This window comes from Martes martes (assembly GCF_963455335.1).
Source record: "Martes martes genome assembly, chromosome: 4".
NCBI classification, from domain to species: domain Eukaryota; kingdom Metazoa; phylum Chordata; class Mammalia; order Carnivora; family Mustelidae; genus Martes; species Martes martes.
The window spans coordinates 9,205,347-9,225,749 of NC_137891.1; the positions used below are offsets into that span (position 1 = coordinate 9,205,347).

The 20,403-nt window shown below is 39.6% G+C and overlaps 1 protein-coding gene across 1 annotated transcript in view; it reads left to right on the forward strand.

The window, feature by feature from the left end:
- Nucleotides 1-20,191, forward strand: part of DNAAF11 (dynein axonemal assembly factor 11) — a gene marked incomplete at its 5' end in the record, with an annotated part of 64,090 nt that extends 43,899 nt beyond the window's left edge. Inside the window, 2 exons of the mRNA XM_080800194.1 lie at nt 13,383-13,468; nt 19,794-20,191. Coding sequence (XP_080656320.1) covers nt 13,383-13,468; nt 19,794-19,971 — 264 coding nt within the window. The 3' untranslated portion in view covers nt 19,972-20,191. The remainder of the gene's footprint in view (nt 1-13,382; nt 13,469-19,793) is intronic.
- Between the last annotated feature and the right edge of the window lie 212 nt (nt 20,192-20,403).

Here is a 20,403-nt window from a genome sequence, read left to right on the forward strand (position 1 = left end):
CTCTTCTCTATGTATACTCATTTCCTATGTTAATTTCATCTCAGCTTATGACTTTAAGTGACATCTAGAGCTACAGCATCTGCTGATTAACAACACAGTAATTGGGAACAATAATCACGCTGAGCAAAATTTAGGAAGATGGACTACTTATTTTAAACATATTAATGGTGTAATACCAATATGATAATGTATGGTTACTATCCACTGATCCAAAAGAAATGTCTTTCAATGACCACACAGGGGTGAGAAGAAAAAAGTCCAAGTCCATTCATAGGGAGTCCAGTAAACCACACTCACTTAGATTATGACTCTGAAGGAGTGTAACCTAGGAGTAAGGTGTGTAAGAAGCCAGCTAATCCTTAGAAGATCTAGCAGTCGGTTGATCATCGGGTCATTGAAATGGCTCTAGAACTGAGCCTTGAACTTAAGTGAAGGTAGTCCCAGATGAGTACCATGGCTGGATGTGTGTGTGTGTGTGTGTGTGTGTGTGTGTGTATCTATCTAGTAAGTATCAAGCACCCAGTCAAAGATAAATAAGGCACACACAGAGACTTGAATGGGATCCAGTAGAAACACCACCAGTGTTTTTGGAATCTGGTTATGCCAGATTGCTGTTTTTCCTCCTTGAGGGGAACCTTATGATTGCCACAGTAATTGTAGATATTAAATTGTGAGACACAAATTATAAAGCACTGTTTTGGTATGAGATCTCCTAGAAGTGGAACCTAATATAGGGATGTCAGTACAGCAGTTTACTTGGGTGGTAAGGGACTGCCGGTCGGGAAGTAGGGAGGGGAAGGTAGCCAATAGAGAGTGCTTTCTCAGGCTACCCCAGTGGGAAAGCTCTAAGAGATACTGCAAATAACTCTGCCTAAGGGGGGAATGAACTAGGATAGCACTACACTAACCCTGAGAACATTTCGTTGATGGCTGTGCCCTGTAACGGGGGTGGGAGGAAAGGGGTGATATAAATCCCCAGCACTCTGAATTACTGCTGGCAAGAATAACCATGACTCTTTTACGTCAATGGAGGATATTTCCCACTGAGACTATCTTCTAGCAAGATTGTAAAAGGATATTTTCTTTTCTTTTGAAACATCATTATCATCCTTGATGTTTGTCCTAACTTAATAAAATATCATTTTCAATTTTAGGCTGTTGTGTGAAGATGATCATCCATGGGGAGCTGTCAGATAAGATTGCATTAACAAGTATAAAAGAATTTTGGAAGAACCATTTGATAGTTAGATTTATTCTACTTTTATTTCAAAGCCATGTAACTGTCTTATGCAACTGTCATATTGATTTTACATATAAATGTCAGTAATTGCACCTTCTAAAATTTTCCTCAGATTACTTGGGTATCTTTAGAATCAAAGCCAGTATTCTTATCCTTCTTATTTTTCTGATCATTTTTTCCAAAATTTAATTTCTTTTTTTTTTTTATTTTTGGCCAGGTAGTATTTGAGAAAGAATGTAGTTCTATCTCTATGATAGTTCAAAAATGTTTAACTTATATAGATATTTCATCTCTTCAAAGGTTTTTAAATAATATGCTTCTGGTAATTTATGTATTTTTTAATATAGTGGATTAATCATCTTTCTTTAAATAGAAAAAAAGATCTTGTTTTCTTTCAAGAAATCTTTTTTATTAGACTCAGTGAATTACATGCTTCTCTTAGTAAAGTCAATAGAGCACAGTAGAGAAATAACGAAGTTATTAAAATATCAACAATGAATTTGGATATATATAAACTTCCTCTAATGCTAGAGGAAAATTAAAAATTATATTGATTCTGAAGTTTATATTAATCTTTTTTGGGAGACTGAACCACACATTTTCAAATGTTCAATACTAGAATTGTGGTTAACTAATAATTATAAACACCAGGAAAATGTAAGAAGGTGGAAAATTTGCAGGTGATCAATTCCTCTGTAGTTGATGTAGGAGTGGTAGAGGGTAAGTGGAGGGCTGGGCCTCATTGCTGAGTACTGCTCCCTCAGTAACTGGACTCAACTCCCCTCCCCTCCAGATCAGACAAGTGGCTCACGTCACGGTGGGTTGGAATCTAATGGACTTAGGTAGTTCAGAAATTACTTACAAGGCATGGGTGAAGACATCACATGCATATACTTAAGCACAATGCTGGTAGAGAAAAGACATGCTACACCCATAAATAAATTATATCGAAGTTATTCGTATCAGATGAGGGAAGTATTTAGCATGTGTCTGTTGCCACATGTGGAAGTAAGGCACTAGAACTCTGAAAAATTTCTGCCAAATTATGAAAAACTTTGGACAATTACTAAATTATTAATCAAGTAAAATATTTATTGAATTCATCAAAGATTTATTAAGCACTTAATATGAATAAAGCACTGTGTGAATTATTATGGAAGAGACAAAAAATGAAGTGGGTCTCCTAAGGCCCTCTTTCTGTCTCCCCCCTGCTGAGTCTGACCTCCTCACACCCAGCTCTGCCCTCGCCCCAGTTCCTGAGTCTCCATTTCAAACAGGCTCAGGTTCTTCTTAACTAGCTTCTCTATCCTTCTGCTTAAATTTGAAATTCTGCGGCTCAGAGACTAGTGTCAGAGTTATAACTATGGGATCTCCTAAGGCTCCCCAAATGCCTTTTCCTCCAATTAGACCCAGCACCAACAGGGCCCAGCATGCATGAAGCTTCAGCTCTCATAGAACTCCTGCCTCTTCCCCATTTGTAGACATGAGACAGGAACAGGCATCTCTAGGGGTCTTTTCTATTAGTTCTATTAGTTCTGCAGTCGCCATCCATCCATTCACCCACCAATCCATTCATTCAGACGTTCCATATATCTTAATGAGCACCTCATTAAAATATATGTGTTTTCTCATAGGTTCTTAGAAACGTAAAGAGAAAGGAATATTTGCAACGCATTAGGTATCCAAAGGTATCTTCTTACAGAAATAGGATTGAGCCTGTTATACTTCCTGTAATGTTGCTTGAACCGAAAACCTAAGGAGCCCTTCTCATTTCCCAGTCCTCGTTATCCCCTTAACCCCCTCACCCCTTAGGCCTCTGCTACTGAGATGCTGTCATCTTTCTCCAGTATTTCAGTAGTCTTATAGAAACAGTTGTCATTGTTTTGAATGAGGTTTTAAAATGGGTCAAAAATTTATTTTCCTTGGAAGAAGCAATGAAGATGATATAAAAAGAAAGCTGTATGATTTTAAAACTTAGATTAAAACATGAAAATAGGGAAGTTGGGAGTGGGTAGAACAAGCATATGAACATTTCCACAGCCACCAAATATATATCTTGAACTTTTTTTGAGTATAGTTAACATATAATGTTACATTAGTTTCCGGTGTACAACTTAGTGATTTGGCAAGTTTATACATTACACTATGCTAACCACATGTATGGCTCCCATCTCTCCCGTTACATCACTACTACAATATCACTGACGGTATTTCCTGTGCTGTGTCTTTTATTTTCTTGAATTATTCCATTCCATAACTGGAAGGTTATATCTCTCACTCTCCTTCACCCACTTTGCCCAAACCCTCACCCATCTCCCCCCAGCAACCATGAGTTTGTTCTCTGTATTCATAAGTCTGATTCTGCTTTTTGTTTGCTTATCCATGTGTTCTTTTCTAGATTCCATTGATGAGTGGAATTATATGATATTTGTCTTTCTCAGTCTGACTTATTTCACTTAGCATAATATCCTCTAGGTCCATCCATGTTATTTCAAATGGCAGGATCTTATTCTTTTTCTGGCTGTGTAATATTCCACTATGTATACATACCATGTTTTTCTTATCCATTTGTCTGTTGATGGACATTTATGTTGCTTCCATGTCTTGGATACTTTTTGTTTTGTTTTAAGTAGGCTCCATGGCCAGCATGTAGCCCAACACAAGGCTTGAACTCACAACCCTGAAATCAAGACCTGAGCTAAGATCAAGAGTTAGACATTTAACTGACTGAGCCGCCCAAGTGCCCCCATGCCTTGGCTATTGTAAATAATGCTATAGTGAACATAGGGGTGCACATATCTTTTCAAGTTAGTGTTTTCATTTTCCTTTGGTAAATACCCAATAGTGAAATTATGGGATCATATGGCATTTCTTTTTTTAATTTTTTGAGGAAACTCCATACTGTTTTCCACGGTGGCTGTATTAATTTGCATTCCCACCAACAGTGCATGAGTTTCCTTTTTCTCCACATCCTGGCCAACACTTGTTGTTTTTTTCTCTTCTTGATTTTAAGCATTCTAACAGGTGTGAGGTGATAGCTCATTGTAGTTTTGATTTGTAGTTCCCTGATGATGAGTGATGTTGAGCATCTTTTCATGTGTCTGTTGGCCATCTGCATGTCTTCTATGGAGAAGTATCTATTCAGGTCCTTTGCCCATTTTTAAATTGAATTGTTTGTTTCTTTGGTGTTGATTTGTATGAGTTCTTTATATATTTTGGGTATTAACCCCTTACTGCATATGCCATTTGGAGATACCTTCTTCCATTCAGTAGCTTGCCTTTTAGTTTTGTTGGTGGTTTCCTTTGCTGTGCAAAAGCTTTTTATTTTGATGAAGTCTCAATAGTTTACTTCTATTGTTGGTTTCCATTGCCTCAGGAGACATCTAGAAAAATGTTGCCATAGCCAAAGTCAGATAAATTACTGCCTGTGCTGTCTTCTAGGATGTTTATGTTTTAAGGTCTCACATTTAGGTCCAACAGTACACTGTGTTCATGTTGAAATTTAATATAAATATTTTCAGGGAAAATCAGTAGAATTAAAATGTATAAGTTACAAAGCATTACAGAAAATAAATGCAAACAAAAGTCAAAACAGTTAGGAATAGAGGAAGGAAACATAAAATCAGAAAATTTGTAAGACAGTAACAGATATAAAATCCATTATGCTAGTTCACAAGAACACACCTGAAACTAAAAGACCCAAGATATATGTAAAGAAAAGAATGGACACAGCTTTAGTAAGTGAATGTAAGCAAAATTTATAGACTACTTATGGCAAAATGATTATCAGACATGATAGAATTTAAAGCAAAGAAGCACAAAATGGAATAAGAATTCTATAGTAATAAAAAATATTGCATAAAATAAAGATCCAATTGCCTTATATTCATTAGACTGTATATTATTTAAGTGTGTAAAGCAGAAGGCCTTATAAACATAAGGACAAATAAACAGAATCAGCTCCACTAGAAGATTTATGACCAATTTCTGTCTTTGATAAATATGATCAACAAAAACGTGAGACCATTTATTATTTGAATATACTTAAGATAACTTTAAAAGCTCATAATAGACAACACCTATGAAAACCTCATTTTCATTTCCAAAAGAAAAAAATTATAGAAATTACATTGAATTAACAGTCATTAAAAATAATATTAAGCATAAAATACAGAGTAAACCAATAAATAAATTGAGAAATTCAAAATGCTGTCCTAAAATATTATTAAACTTCAAAGGAAAGGAGGTGAACCATGAGGGACTATGGACTCTGAAAAACAATCTGAGGGTTTTGAAGGGGCGGGGGTGCGAGGTTGGGGGAACCAGGTGGTGGATATTAGGGAGGGCACGTATTGCATGGAGCACTGGGTGTGGTGCAAAAACAATGTATACTGTTACGCTGAAAATAAAAAAAATTTAAAAAATTAAAAAAAATTTTTTTAAAAAGAAAATAAAAAAATAGGAAAGGGAAAAAAAGGAAAATAAAAAATGTAAAACTTAGCAAATTGCATAGGCTTTAGAATCAAAGACATTTTATGTGAACCTGTCAAATGACAAGCCAAACTGAATGCATAAATCAGCACGACTAATTTCAAATGGCCAAATAAACCCCTAATTTCTTTCTGCAGACTTGCTCCTCCCATAGTCGTTCCTGTCCTAGAAAATGGCACCAGCATATACTCAGTTGTCCAAGTCAAAGATTGGAAGGCATCCTCAATTTACCTCTTGCCGTCACACATCCACCTGGTCAGAACTACTACCCAAACATATCCTGGATTCTCTTACTCCCTTCTGTCTCCCTACCTCACCCTTGCTCATGCCCTTGTCATCTCCCTGCTGGACCACTTCATACAGGCCTCTCCCTGTTTTTCCTGCTTCTGGTGCTTTTCATCTTTTGACTCCTTCCTCATACAAAAGCCAAAGTGACCTTTTTGAAACATGAATCAGATCATTTTATTCTTATGCTTAAAACCCACCAATGGCTGGCTTTCTCTATAAATGTGGCTTGTGTAAATGAGTCGCATCCAGAAAAGCCTCAAAGCAGTGGGATCAGTAAGTCTGTTTTCAAAACTTGTCTGATCCTAAGAATCACCTGGAGAAAGCTTATTAAAAAACTAGATTCCCAGGCCACTATCTGCAGATTCTAATTAGATGTTGTGGAAATGTGTGTTGTAACAAGTGCCTGGAGGTGTGAGAAACATGGAGTAAATCAGTTAAGGGTCTAATAAAAAAATCAGGAAATACTTAAGTACTGGAAAAGTATACAGGAAATTTATACAGCAGTGTACTTTATAGGAGTAAATCAGGAAATGTGTTACATGGGTAACAGAAGATCTAGGATGCCAAAGAAGGGAGAGTAAGACCACCCAGAAACATGGAACATCAGGTGGCTACCTCTACTCCCAGGACAGAGGGAGGAGGTGCTATTGGCGGAAACCATGCACCAGTGTCGCCTGGAAGAAACCAGACCTGTGGAGACCTCTTGGGCAGCCACAGAGTAGACTCTACCTCTGCGGAAGAAGTCATTCTTACAGACAGGGACTGTGGGAGAGGCACCTGGAGCCTCTTTCTTAGTCTGCCAGCTTCCCTCCTGTGCTTCCCCTTGGCCGCACCCAGCTGGAAACCACATGACATGGGAAGCTGAGTGATGAACCCTGGAGGTCCATCTCCCCGAACTGTAGAGGGCAGAGCAGAAACAGGACAAGTGCATACAACAGCAAACAGGCTCAGCACCTGTGTTGGGAGTTTGGATTCCATATCACATCCTCACGAAAATACCGCAGAAGCCTCTCCTGAAGAGTGTGAAAGTCAATTATTAACGCTAAATTCTTTCAACAGCCAATCTCCATTTGAACTTTCCTACTCTCCCACGCAGGGGCAAATTGTGAGTAATGGATTGTGCTTCGTGCAAATGATGCCTTCTAAGAGGATGTGTAAGTGCTCAGTGAGCCTGAATGTAGAGTCTAAAACCTCCTTCATGGGGGACAGCGGGAAGCTAGAGAAATGTACACACATCTGGGGTAGACAGGCAAACAGAAGCCCAGAAGAACAGATTAGTTAGACAATAATTTACATGGCAGTATTTTGACAATAATTGGATGACCAATACACACATTTATATAGTTCCCAACAAAATTGCATGTTAGAAGTACTTTCGGAATAAAGTTTGGGGTGAGAGAGGAAGAAATGTAACTTTAATATTTAAAAAAGTATATTTTTATCTCATGATGAAAGAAACACTTTTTTTCAAAAACTGCCACTCCCCTGGACTTAATCACTTTGTTAACGTCACACACTTTGACTAATGAAAATAAAGAGTACATTAAGAATGTTGCTGTTCTGCTGAGTTGGCGGGGGGGAAATGCAGAGATTTCCATCACCTCCTGTGCAAAGTTCAAGCACCTTAAAATAGTCTCCTGAAACCTGACCTCTGCCTGGTTCTTCACATTGTTTCCAGCTATTATCTGCCCAATATTCCGTGCTAGTTTATGTGGTCATTTACCTTCTTGTCTTTACTCAGGCTTTCTTTCTCTCCCTCTAGTGTTCTTCATTCCCACATAATCTTCATTCCCACATAAGCAGGAATGTGCTTATTCTTTAAAATTCATATCAAACTCACATCCTCCAGGAAGCCTTCCCCATGCCATCAGGATACATCCCTCCCTCCCCTGGGCTTCCATACTAGTATATCTATCAATTGCACTTTCTCCAGTGTGTTTTAATTGCTTATGTGTCTTTATCTCTCCTGAGATGATCAGGGATAATTTTTCAATCTATCATTCCATGTCTACCACTTACTCCTATGTTTGGCACATAGTAGATGCTCAGTAAATATTCGTTGAGAAGATTTGATGGAGGTAATAGTTGAAACTATGGTACAAAGTGAAAATACAAGAAAAGAGAAATTTACTTCTGATTTTCCCAAAGACTATAATTTAAGAAGCCAGGGTAAATTCAAAACAAAAAGTTAGAAGGTTGATTGTTTTATATTTTGTTCCTTGATAATTATTTCTAGTTAGATTACTTGTTCTTCATCCATGTGCTCTTCTAATTTATCAAGTCTTCATCTAGAGTGGAGTGACTGTTTGCTCATTCTTATTCAGCCTTGTATAAATAACAAGTTGAACCATGTGAAATCACTGTTTTGTAGGTCAAAAATAGTTAGGTATTTGTAATTTCTATGGTTCAACTTGAAGATAAGGATTGAGAGCTGGTTTTCTCTCTTGGGTATGTTTATTGAATTTTACCCAGCACACCCAGTCTGGATTTCATCATCTTAGTGATGAAACTTTCTAGAGTTGGGAAAGCAATGATATGCATTTTGTTAAAGTAGAGTTACATAGAAAAAACCCAATCATGGAATATTCCTCAGCCATGAAAAAGAATGAAATCTGGCCATTTACAATGATATGGATGGAACTGGAGGGTGTGATGCTAAGCCAAATAAGTCAATCAGAGAAAGACAAATACCATATGATTTCACTCATATGTGGAATTTAAGAAATAACACAGATGAACTTGGGGGGGTGGAGAGGCAAATGGTAAAACAGACTCTTACTCTGAAGAACAAAATGAGGGTTGCTGGAGGGAGGGGGCGGATGGGCTAGATGGAGGAAGAGCATTAAGGAAGGCACTTGTTGGGATGAATTCTGGGTGTTGTGTGTAAGTGATGAATCACTAAATCCTACTCCTGAAACTAATATTATACTGACTGGAATTTAAATAAAAACTTGAAACAAAAAATAAACTATGCTAAAAAAAAAAAAGGATGTGAGGGTGATCTGACTAGGACATCTGTCACCCCATTTATTGCCAGGGTTGATTGGGCTGATGTGGGTGGCCAGGCAAGTGTCCCCTTCCTCCCTCACTGCCCCCTGTGCATCCCTCCCAAAGCTGCAGGCTCAGTGGAAGAGAATGACTCTCCCTGATTGAGGAGGACTGTTCTTCTGTCAAGGCTATAGGAATAGCTGTGCTCCCCTGCTGGGTCTTCCAAACAAGCTCTCAAGGTCCATTTGTAGGAGAACATAGGCTAGTCATGTTTCCAAGACTCCAGACACATCCAGATGAGGTGCTGCATGTGGCAGTTTGCCTTTCTTTAATAAATGAAATGAAATGAAATGAAATGAAATGAAATGAAATGAAATAGAAATAGTAGAGGGAGATTGTCTCAGTGCTGGGTGCTGCCCCAGGAAGTTATGAGACTCCATCCCAGGGTAGGATTTCAGCAAAAGCTGGAAAGTCATCTGCCAAGAAAGCCTTAGAAAGGACATTTGCTTTCTATAGAAAAGGGGACTTGGTTACTACCTCCATGTTCACTCTCAACTTTCAACTGCTTGAAATTGCATGACTCTATGAGAATTAAAGTAATATCACATCATTAAAACGTTAATTTGTACCTTTGTGCCTGTCCCACAATTGAATTTTCAGGAAGCTGATTACATTTCTTTCTATGGATTCAGGAAACCATTATTCCTCATGATCTAATTTATTGAATATATTTTGACCTTTACAGCTTGTCCGTCAGTCATCCCTAAACACACTTAGTACAAATTATTAAAATGTTTAGTGTTGATGAACATCACTTCCTAGAGGAAGAATAATGCAGGTACAGTAGGAAAACAACCAGCAGTTTTTCAGGACCTGAACCTGCGATCCTCTGCTGGGGAAAATCAGAAGTATTTTACCTGCTGTTAATATAAATATTGGTGCTAGGATGAATTTTCATGTTAATATGAACGTTGGGGGTCAATATTTTTCTTACTGATTTCTTAGTTCCTCCTAACTTTTAAACTTAAAAGAATCTTTGGAACTAAATAAGCTGAAAATATCTTTTAAAAATAAGAAACACATTTAGATTCTGGTGCACAGCAAATTCTCTGTGAAGAAAAGTTCCAAATTTGTGATTCTATTTGCATTTCCATAAACACAGTGAATCTTTGTCTGAGCTTATTATGTGACAAATAACAGTGTTAGAAACGGGGTGTTTTAAGACTCTAATTATGCATATGCTCCCATTCTTGTTAGTGCATTTACAACGTGAAGCAATACAAAATTTGTACTTTTGGCTCAAGAGATTTTTTCTTAAAACTGACAATTTAATGATTTTTTTAACTAACATTGGTCTCATTTAATGTAATTAAAATATTAAAAAATAAAAAAAAAATTGCAAAGGTGCCACTGCTCCCTGGGAACAGATCTGAGATGGAGAGGAGTGTGCAGCATGTTTCTGAGGGCATGCCTTGGGACAGCCGCCTGTGACGGGGAGAGAAGAGCTGAGCCAGGAGCAGGATCAATTTGGGACCTAGGCTCCAGGTTCTCCCACTTCCATAAGGGTACCAGTTCCCTGGCATGTTGAGGAAGGGGCGGAGACTTCCAGAATTGTAAAGGCCACATGGTCAAGGACCACAGATGAATTAGGAGTAACTGGTATGGATGGATGTCCTTCACCCTGAAGAAGAATTGGGCAGTCCACATATGCATTTGGGGCTTACAGTAACTGTGTTCCTATCTCTCTGGCTTGGTCAGTTAAAATTACTGAAATTTAAATACAATTAAACCTTTAAGTTCAGGTGCTCTAACCACATTTCAAATGTTTGGGAACACCATGTTGGGCTGGACAGAACATTTCCATCATTGCAGAAAGTTCCAGTGGACAGTGCTGCTCCACCCAATGGTGCAGCCACATCTCCCAGAGGTCCTCCTGCCTCCCTACGACACTGCAGGAAGAAGGGGCCAGTTTCATTACCCTAACATCTGCAACCTCTCCCTCTGCTCCCCTCAACTGGGCTTGTCTCTGTTTAGTGCCCTCAGTTGTATCTTTTCCTTCATGTTTGATATTAATATGGCTTAATAAACCAGAACCAGGCTCAGTAGCTACTAAATGTTTCCATGTCTTCAAGGATAAGCCAGGAAGGCGGGGGAAATATTTGTATTCATCACACTAGTTCAGTTAAAGAAAAGAAGAAAAGTAGTTAAGTTTTCATATTAAAGTAGTGTAAACACATACCTTACCAACATTAACGTCCAAAAATATAGCATCAGTCATTAGCCAACAAGAAACTAAAGGAAGACAAAATTTTGACATGAATAGATTTTAAAATGTAGCAAATAAACCATGTTAGAATCAATTTCCTCCAAAAAGAAAGCAAAACAAACAAAAACCAACAACAAAAACAAAAACGTGTTTGATGATAATAGAATCTGCTTCATTGGGCAAACCTTTCCATGAGTCACCTCCTTTAATTATTCAGTAAACGTTACATTGGTAGCTTTAGTTGCTGATTCTTCCACAGTATTCTTCTATAAGTTTTTGTTCTGCAGACTACCTCTTTTAACAAACTCTTCCAGACTTGAAATGTAGTGTCCTTGGTCCCTGCAGTAGTCACTGCTCTTTCTTCCTAGGGTCTCAGCACAAGACTGGCCTTGTGTGGTATTACAGGTATTTTTTTCCAGACAGATGTTCAGTAGACACACCAAAAGGGTGGGGTTCTACCAGATCTTTCCTTTCTGCATCACACAGAGGTCCTCCCTTGTATGAGTTCTATGGGAAGGGAAGGGCAAACCTTTTGTATCCTCCTCTGCGTAAGGGAGCTGCACAAAGACACACCCACAGATGGATTGAATTGTTGTCAAATATGATAGATAGATACACAACTGTCTAAAACATTGGTTCTTATACCAAAACATAGAAAGATTACCATCGAGAGATGGTTCTCCCTCAAGCATTCACCTCCCCAAATTTCATTCTATTGTCCCCGGGATAGGATTCATTACTACATTTCTTCATTCACTATTCATTTCCTAAAACATTCATGTGAAAAACAATGGGATAGGCTTTCTGGGACTCTAACCAATGGGACATGCAATCAAGAATTGCTAGTCAAATGGGAAACAGATTACCCCATCTAGTAATTGGATTAAGTGGCCAGCACTCTGATGCAGAGGTTTGGTAAACTTGGATTGGAGAATCTACCTTAAGATTGAAGCTACCTTAGGGCTCCTTATTCTCTTCCCAAACATTGATGGCGAGTCCAATATGCTTACCTGAGCCTGCAGATGGGAGTGCGGATGGTGACCAGACCCTCAAGTTCCAAGCCTAGTCTGTTCCCTCATGGATCTGACCATTGTTGTGCACTAAGAAAAGTCTCAGGCCCAAAAGAGAAAGGGCAGTAGATGTCCCTCACCTGCAGAGGAGTGACCCTGCACACCAGTGAAATGTGGCCAGTAAGTTGAAGTACTTTTTCCCTAAAGAAAAATGATTAGGATGGGAGGAGGAATGTACATACGCCAGACCTCTCCCTTCCCTGGAAAGAAAAGGCAGAAGCCCCCATCTTGGTTAGTGGACCAAAACAACACAAGTAGAGGAGTTTTAAAATTCCTTTTCTCCACCTACAAATAATCCTTGTCTCAGGAATACTGGAGGTAGGGATTAAATTGAACACGTGAACTGCCTCATGTCGGCAGGCATATGTCCAGCGTGGTGTCTGGGTCTAGTAAGTGGCCCCATGTTTTCTTCTGCCCCCACACTTTTGTACCTTTGAGCTTCCTAAGGGAAGGTGCTGGGTGTGAATAATCGTTGCTGTATGTTTGTTAAATTAAATCAATCAGTTTTATTTGTTGAGAGTCCAACATACTTAGCACTGAGCTTATTTGGTTTAAAAGAAGTGGAAGAATTACAGAATTTTTACAGAATTTTTTATACCAAAAACGAGCATTCGAGCTCATATCTCATGGGGTCCAATGTGCCGGGAAGGTAGGGATTTGAGCTTCCAGCTCAGTGTGCTTCCTGCTGCAACATGTGCGCAGGAGCGGGGCAGCTCAGGGGCAGTGTCTCTGCCGCATCTCTATCCTCACCCACCCTCCCAAGCCATGTCTGGCATGTTGCTGTCAGAAAATATTTGTTACATGAATTAATTCACTGTATTCCCCCTGCCTGTGGCTTTGTAGGAGTATTGTACACAGATTCAATTTGTGATATAACTTTCCTATGCCACATACAGGGGCTTAAAGTTAGACTCTTTTATGGAATATGTAGCAAAAATTAAAATGTTTTAGCTTCCTAAAAATATATAGATAGTGTATGTTTTTGAAGATATATCAAAGAGTAATGTATCACTTAGCACGTGTTGTGTTTTTATTTCAGGTAGACGGAGTAATCACAGGTTGGCGACAAACATCTAAATCTGAGAAAAGTACCTTGGACAGCAGCAGAGAGCGCCCCAACCAAAGGTACTGCCTCCCCAGCTGTCTTGATCTTTATTATACTTCTCTTCATTGTCATTTGCTGTCTAGAATACACCTTCCCTAAAGATAGAGTTATTTAAAGTTTACAAACGATTCCTGCTGTGAATGTTAATGTTTATTCCCAAAATGTAGACTCTCGATTTATAGGGCTCTTGATCCCTAAAAAACAAATCTGTGTATATACAGACCCCAATTACTTGTGACGATGTTAAGAGTGGTGATGTCAGCACCAGTGACAACTAATATTGACTGAGCACTCACCTTGTATCAGGCACTGTTCTGTGTGCTTCACCCATATTAACACACTACATCCTCCCCAGTTTCATCCTCAGTTTACGGATGGGGCAAATGAGGGAGAGAAGTTTAGGATGTCTGAAGGTCAGGTAGCCATGACATGTTGGGACAGCTCTGCTGAGTCCTGTTCATAGTGCTGCTCACGCTGCCCATCCGTGGTCTGTATGTCACTTCACAGATCGTAAAACTCTCAGGGCTGCAAGGGCCAAAAGGCCCCATCGTGTGCCCTCCTGTCATCCTCCTCCTCACAGGTCATCTGTGAGCCTCTGCATCAGCCTCTTTCCCTTGGCTGCCTCCCTGATCGCCATACTCCCCAGTGGCAGGAAGCCTCTCCTCCATTCCCCCTGAACATTCTAGCTCTGCCACCTGAAGACCCTCAGAACAAAACCCAGCTCCTGTGAGCAGTGACCTCTCTTAAAGTATTCTGGACAAAGCCCTCCTCGTTTTAGTTCTTCCTTAGAATGCACATCCCAGGCCTTTCGACTTTCCTTCTACTTGTCATGATTTCCAGACTCTTACCATCCAGATGGCAAAATCTATTTTGAACTCAGGCAAACTATCTTTGTGATACAAATGTATATGCTGAAATTATCATCACAAAAATACCTGAACAAGGGCTATATTTACATCTTGCATAATACAAGCACTCAGGCATTCGTATATATTCTGAGTCAACCGTGGAAGTTTTGTGGACTTTCAAACATGGGGTTTGTCTAAACAACAGGTGTGGAGTTGAATTCCTTCTGAAAGATGGGTTGCTGGTTTTAACCTTGGAGACCCACTCTTGTATTTCCTAGTTTAGTGGCTTCCATTGTCAGATATGTGTGTAAGTTACGGAGTTTCAAGGGTATTATGCTATTATGAATATTATGCTATTATGAATAATATGAATATATGGATATTATGCCATTATGAATATGAATGGTCGTAACTGATCTCCAGCAGCATCCACACGTGTAAGGAGGGCGAATCTGGTTTGTGAGGAATGGGAGGCCAAGTCATGACAAACAGCATGGAGCTCGTTTTCAGACCCTGGGGAGATCACCATTATGGTGATTACTTCCTACATTACATTGGCAAAGTCTCTCTTGTTCTATTTTTTTTTTTTTTTTTTTTTTTTGCTGATCACCTTCCAGCTATGAATAACATATCTATGTGAAGGTTGCTCATGGCACTCCTTAATCACTGACAAACTTCACCATCCATTTCACCTCAGCCCCTGGATGGGCGATCCCATGAAACAAACAGCTGTCTATGGAGGCTGTATGTGGGAACGGGGTCAGGCAGCTGTCACTTTGAGGGAGAGGAGGATGGCAGACCCAGAGATACACCTCTCAAAGTCAGAGTGGCCCTTTCCTCTTGTTGTGCAGACAGAGTGACCGGAGGGGGAAGATCAGGGGAGTAAGGTTGTGTTCACGGGGACCAGAGGGCATCAGGTTTTGTGGGGAAGGTAACTGATTCTGTGAACTCTTGTGGTCCCATGACACTGTCTGATCAAGGGGGACACATAACTTGCTCAGAATGGGTTTATTGAGTGTTGAGTGCCTAGTCTATGCTATATGATACTCTCCATCACCTGTCTTTCATCTTCAAAATAACTACAGGAGAAATTGGGTTATTCCTAATGGGCTGAGGTTCAACGAGATTAATTTGCCCAAGATCACAAAGTTGCTAAGTGATAGTAGAGCCAGCATTATAAATCTTAGTCCATTCTTGGGCTTGTTGTCTTTTTTTTTAATAGACTTTTTTCTTTAGAGCAGTCTTAGGTTCACAGAAAATTTGAGTGAAAAGCACAGAGATTTCCCATATGTCCACAGCCCCCACTCATGCACAGGCTTCCCCACTGTCAACATCCACCCAGAGTGGTACATTTGTTACAACTGTCGAACCTACATTGAAGCACATCATTATCACCCAAAATTCATAGTTTACATTAAGATTCAAACTCAGTGTTGTTCATTCTGTGGGTTTTGACAAATATATAATGACATGTATCCACTGTCATAGTATCATACAGAGTCGTTTCACTGTACTAAAAATATCTGTGCTTCACCCATTCATCCCTCTCCTCCCCCACCAGCACCCCTGGCAAATAGTGATCTTTTTACTGTCTCTTTAGTTTTACCTTTTCCAGAATGCCCTACAGTTGGAATCATATAGTATGTAGCCTTTTCAGATTGGCCTCTTTCACTTAGTAATATACAATTAAGGTTCCTCCATGTCTTTCCATGACATGGTAGTGTCTTTCTTTTTAGCGCTGAATAATATTCCATTACCTGGATGGACCAAAATTTATTTATCCATTTGCCTACTGAAACACATCTTAGTTCCTTCCAGTTTGGGGGAATTATAAATCAAGCTGCTGTAAACACGGTGTGTAGGTTTTTGTGTGGACATAAGTTCTCAACTCCTTTGGGCAAATACTGAGAAGTGCGACTGCTGGATCACATGGTTAAGGGTGTGTTTAGTTATATAAGAAACTGCCAAACTGTCTTCGAAAGTAGTGTACCACTTCACATCCCTGCTAGTAATGTATGAGAGTTCCTGTTCCTCCTCATTCTTGCCAGCGTTTGGTGGTGTCAGTGTTCTGGACTTTGGCCATTCTGATATGCATGTACTTACATCTCCTTGTTGTTTTAATTTGCATTTCCCTGATGACATATGGTCTGGAGCGTCTTTTCATTTGCTAATTTGCCAGCTGTACGTCTTTGCTGGTGAGGTGTCTGAGAAGGTCCTTGGCCCATCTTCCAATTGTTGTGTTTGAGGAGTTCTTTGTATGTTTTGGATAAGAGTCATTCGTGAGATGTTTTTTGCAAATATTTTCTCCCAGTCTGTGGCTTGTCTTGTCATTCTCCCAAAATTGTCTTTCATGAAGTGAAAGTTTTTAATTTTAATGAAATCCGGCTTGTCAACTATTTCTTTCATGGATCATGCATTTCCTGTTGTACCAAAAGTGGTATGGCCATAACCCAGGGTTGGTTAGCTCTTCTCCTGTGTTCTTGTCTAGGAATTTTACAGTTCTGCATTTTGTGCTTAGGTCAGTGATCCATTTGGAGTTAATTCTTGTGAAGGCTGCAAGGCCTATGTCTAGATTCATGTTAAATATACCCACATTGTATTAATTTTTTAAGTGTATGGTATTTTAGTACGGTATTCAGTGTAGAATGGAGAGGGATAGCAGGCATCTCTATCTGATTGCCAATCCCAGAGGAAAAGTTCAACATTATACTATTAAATCTGAAACATTTTATTAGTTTCATAATTTATACTTTCATATTCAAAATCTGAAATTTTTAGTTTCTATTTGTGTTCTTGTTGCTTCTGCTGGTTCTCATGCAAAATATCCCTTTTCCTCGAGTGCTTGTTAATTTTGATGGCGAGCTGCTCCATTGCCTTAGCAAATAGTTTAGGGGCTTCTCAGAAGCCTGGGAGGTGCTGAGCCAGGGAGCTTTGGTGTGTGCTGTGAGGCAGACCCTACCTGAAGGCACTGCCAGTTTGGAACCACTTCACTTTGAATTCAGGATCAGTGGTTTTTAACTATGGCTGTGACAACTCAGCCCTTCTCTCTCCCACTCTCCTCACAGTCCCTGGGGCAGTGGGCAGAGTGGGTTGACTTTTCATTCTTTCTTACGTGACAGAAAAGCCTTCTGATTGAGAAGGTGTCCTGTCAGACTGCCTACCTGGCACACTCAGGGCCTTGACCTCTGTTCCCAGACTTTATAAGGCCACTTTAGGGGCGCAGAAAATTCCCTCGGGCAAAGGTGGCTTCAGGGATCCACTTCCTCCCTCCTTCCTCCTTTTACTGAATTCTGCCCTTACGGCTCCTTATTATCTTACCACATCTTTCATAATCTCCCTGAAGTTTTCAGTGGGAGGCAGGAGTCTTTGATCCAAATATGCTGGCCTTCCATATTACCAGAAGCAAGTTCTTTGCTTACGTTCTTTAATATAAGGAATCAATCTTTGATGTGTTTTATGCCTAGTGATTTTAGACCTTTTCTTTTCTTTTGTTTTCTTCCATGGTAATGAGAATATTCATTTTGCCTTTCAGGTATTCTTATTGGACTCCAGAGGATCTGGTTTTGACAGTCAGGTGATGGGTAGAACTGGCGATGGTTATCTGTGGGCATCTGACATTGAGAGGGTAGCATTTTGGGATGAGTGTGATCTGCAGGTGCCCCTAGCCTCTCTGATCACTGTCTATTACCTGGAGACTCGTGAACAATTCAAGTCCTGCATGCAAATTATTTCTCACAACATCTGAAGGGGGTGAGTGGCAGATAACTGCCTCTCACTGGGTTCAGTGTTTATTGCTAACATCCAGAAGTTGTGGGCCAAGAGGTTCATGCCTGGAAGTAAGACAGGCTGCTTTTCCTCGAAGTCAACATAATTATAATAGATGAATTTAGATAACCTACTTAATTAAGCCATAGATATGATAGCCTTTTAAATAAGAGCATGGGAATTGAAAAGTAAAGCTGTACATAATAATGACTATGGAAACTAATTTTCTACATAGTCTATAGTGTACAGTCTGGGTCTTTGGAATATTTATGCTTTATATTCTTTGTATACATTACACTTTCCTTTAGTGGGTCCATGTGTATTCATCAAAATACTGAGGAAAATTAAAAACTCAAGTGCCTTCAAGGGCTTGAGTGCAAGGGCAACCAACAAGAAAGAAGTGGAAGGGTTACAAGAAAAACAGAGAGTTTACAGTCTCCAGAGAGAGTTGACCCTCCCTCCCCCCACCATACATTGCATCTGAGGACATCAGTGTTGGGCTCCTGGATGAGGCCGACTGTGATTTTCTGTAGGTCAAAGATTTTAATTTTGTGTGCTGTGTGCTGTGTACTGTGCAACTAGGATTGCTGAATACATGTTAAATAATTTTTTTTATTTATTTAACATGTTAAATAATTTTTTTATTTATTTAACATGTATTCAGTAAAGCTATATGCCAAAGATACAAGATGAAAAAGACAATATAATTGTTTCAAGAATACTGGTCTAGTAGGGAGAACAGACCAATAATGAGACAATTACATGATAATGTGATAAATGTTCTATTCAAGCTCTATGCTGCGCTGTGAGATGCTACCAGGAAACAAGCCTATTTGCAAAGACCATGGGATGGCTGGGGGCTGGAATAGAGGAGGCATGTGATATATTCTGTAGAATGACAACTGGATGACCAGTACAGTGATTCTAAAATAGTTTGACTGATTATCAAAATCACTGGGGGAACTTGCTATAAATACAGAGTGCTGGACCCAACCTCAGACCTATGGATTGAAATTGCCAGGGAGGCAGCCCAGTGACCTGTATTATCTAGAATTTTCTATACCATGGTGGTGTGGGACTCTTTCTTGTTGTGTTTTCATGTAACTGTTGCCAGAGGACTGGGCGCCGACAGCAGGAGTGGGATCTTGTCGGGGAAATTGGTGGACAGAGCTTACTGGGCACCCAAACGCATATAATAAATGCCCCTGCATGCAGGCTGGATCCTCTAAAGCAGCAGGGCCCAGGAGCCGGATTAGCTACCGTCAGGTGTAAGACCTGCCCACAGTGGTCTGTTACCGATCCTGGCTGTGGGGTTTGCCTGCTGTATCATTTAGACATTCTCAGGTGAGGAGCACCTGGATGGCTTAGTCAGTAGAGCACGCAACTCTTGATCTCAGGTTTTGAGTTCAAGCCCCATGCTGGGGATAGAGATTGCTTAAAAATAAAATCTTTTAAAAAGTACATAAATACAGATTCTCAAGTGAGCAGAGTCTCGTAGCTGACCTCCCCTCACTGTCTGTGCAACAGCACTTTACTTCTCCACTCTTGGTCCTGCAAGGCTCTGAGCTACCTGGAAATACAGACAGTCTCTTATTCTTTTTCTATGCTCTATGGGCATCTCTATGCTCTAATGATAGCACTTGCCGATATTTGCTGAATAAATGAATGAATGAGTTTGAAATTTCATTAAAATGGCATCTTAATTTCCTTTTGCCTCTTTTTGCTGTTGTAGAAGCAAGGAAATTGAGAAATTAGAAGTAGATCCTAGCAAGCATTCCTTCCCTGATGTGGCTAACATAGTTCAAGAGAAAAAACACAGGCCCCGAAGAATTCAATCTGAACCCAAAATTACAGCAAGTGAGGAAGATCCTGACTTTGAAGATAACCCTGAAGTGCCTCCATTGATTTGAAACATCAAGCTGTACCGACGGACCCACCAGACCCAGTTCTGTTCATTGCAGTGTGTGTGCAGACCATTTATGGGGTAAACACAGAGTTATTTATCAACGTTACTATTCCAGTGTTTTAGCTTCTACTTTATACACGAATATTCTTAAACTAGTTTAAAATTCAAATGTATACCTTAAAATGCTATAACTCATTTGTCTATAATAAAATGCTGGCTAGTGCAAATGTTCCATAAATCACAGAACTATTACATTAAGACGTTGATTTTCTATCACAGGACTGGCTGCTAATGCAGAGAGATGAAGTCAGAGATAAAAGGCCTGATTATTAAATTGGTACTTCAGCAAATTGGTCAAGCTCAGAAGTTAAAACTGTAATTTTGGATCGAATTGGAATGCTTTAATATGATTTTAGCAGTGTTTCAATTTTCTTCT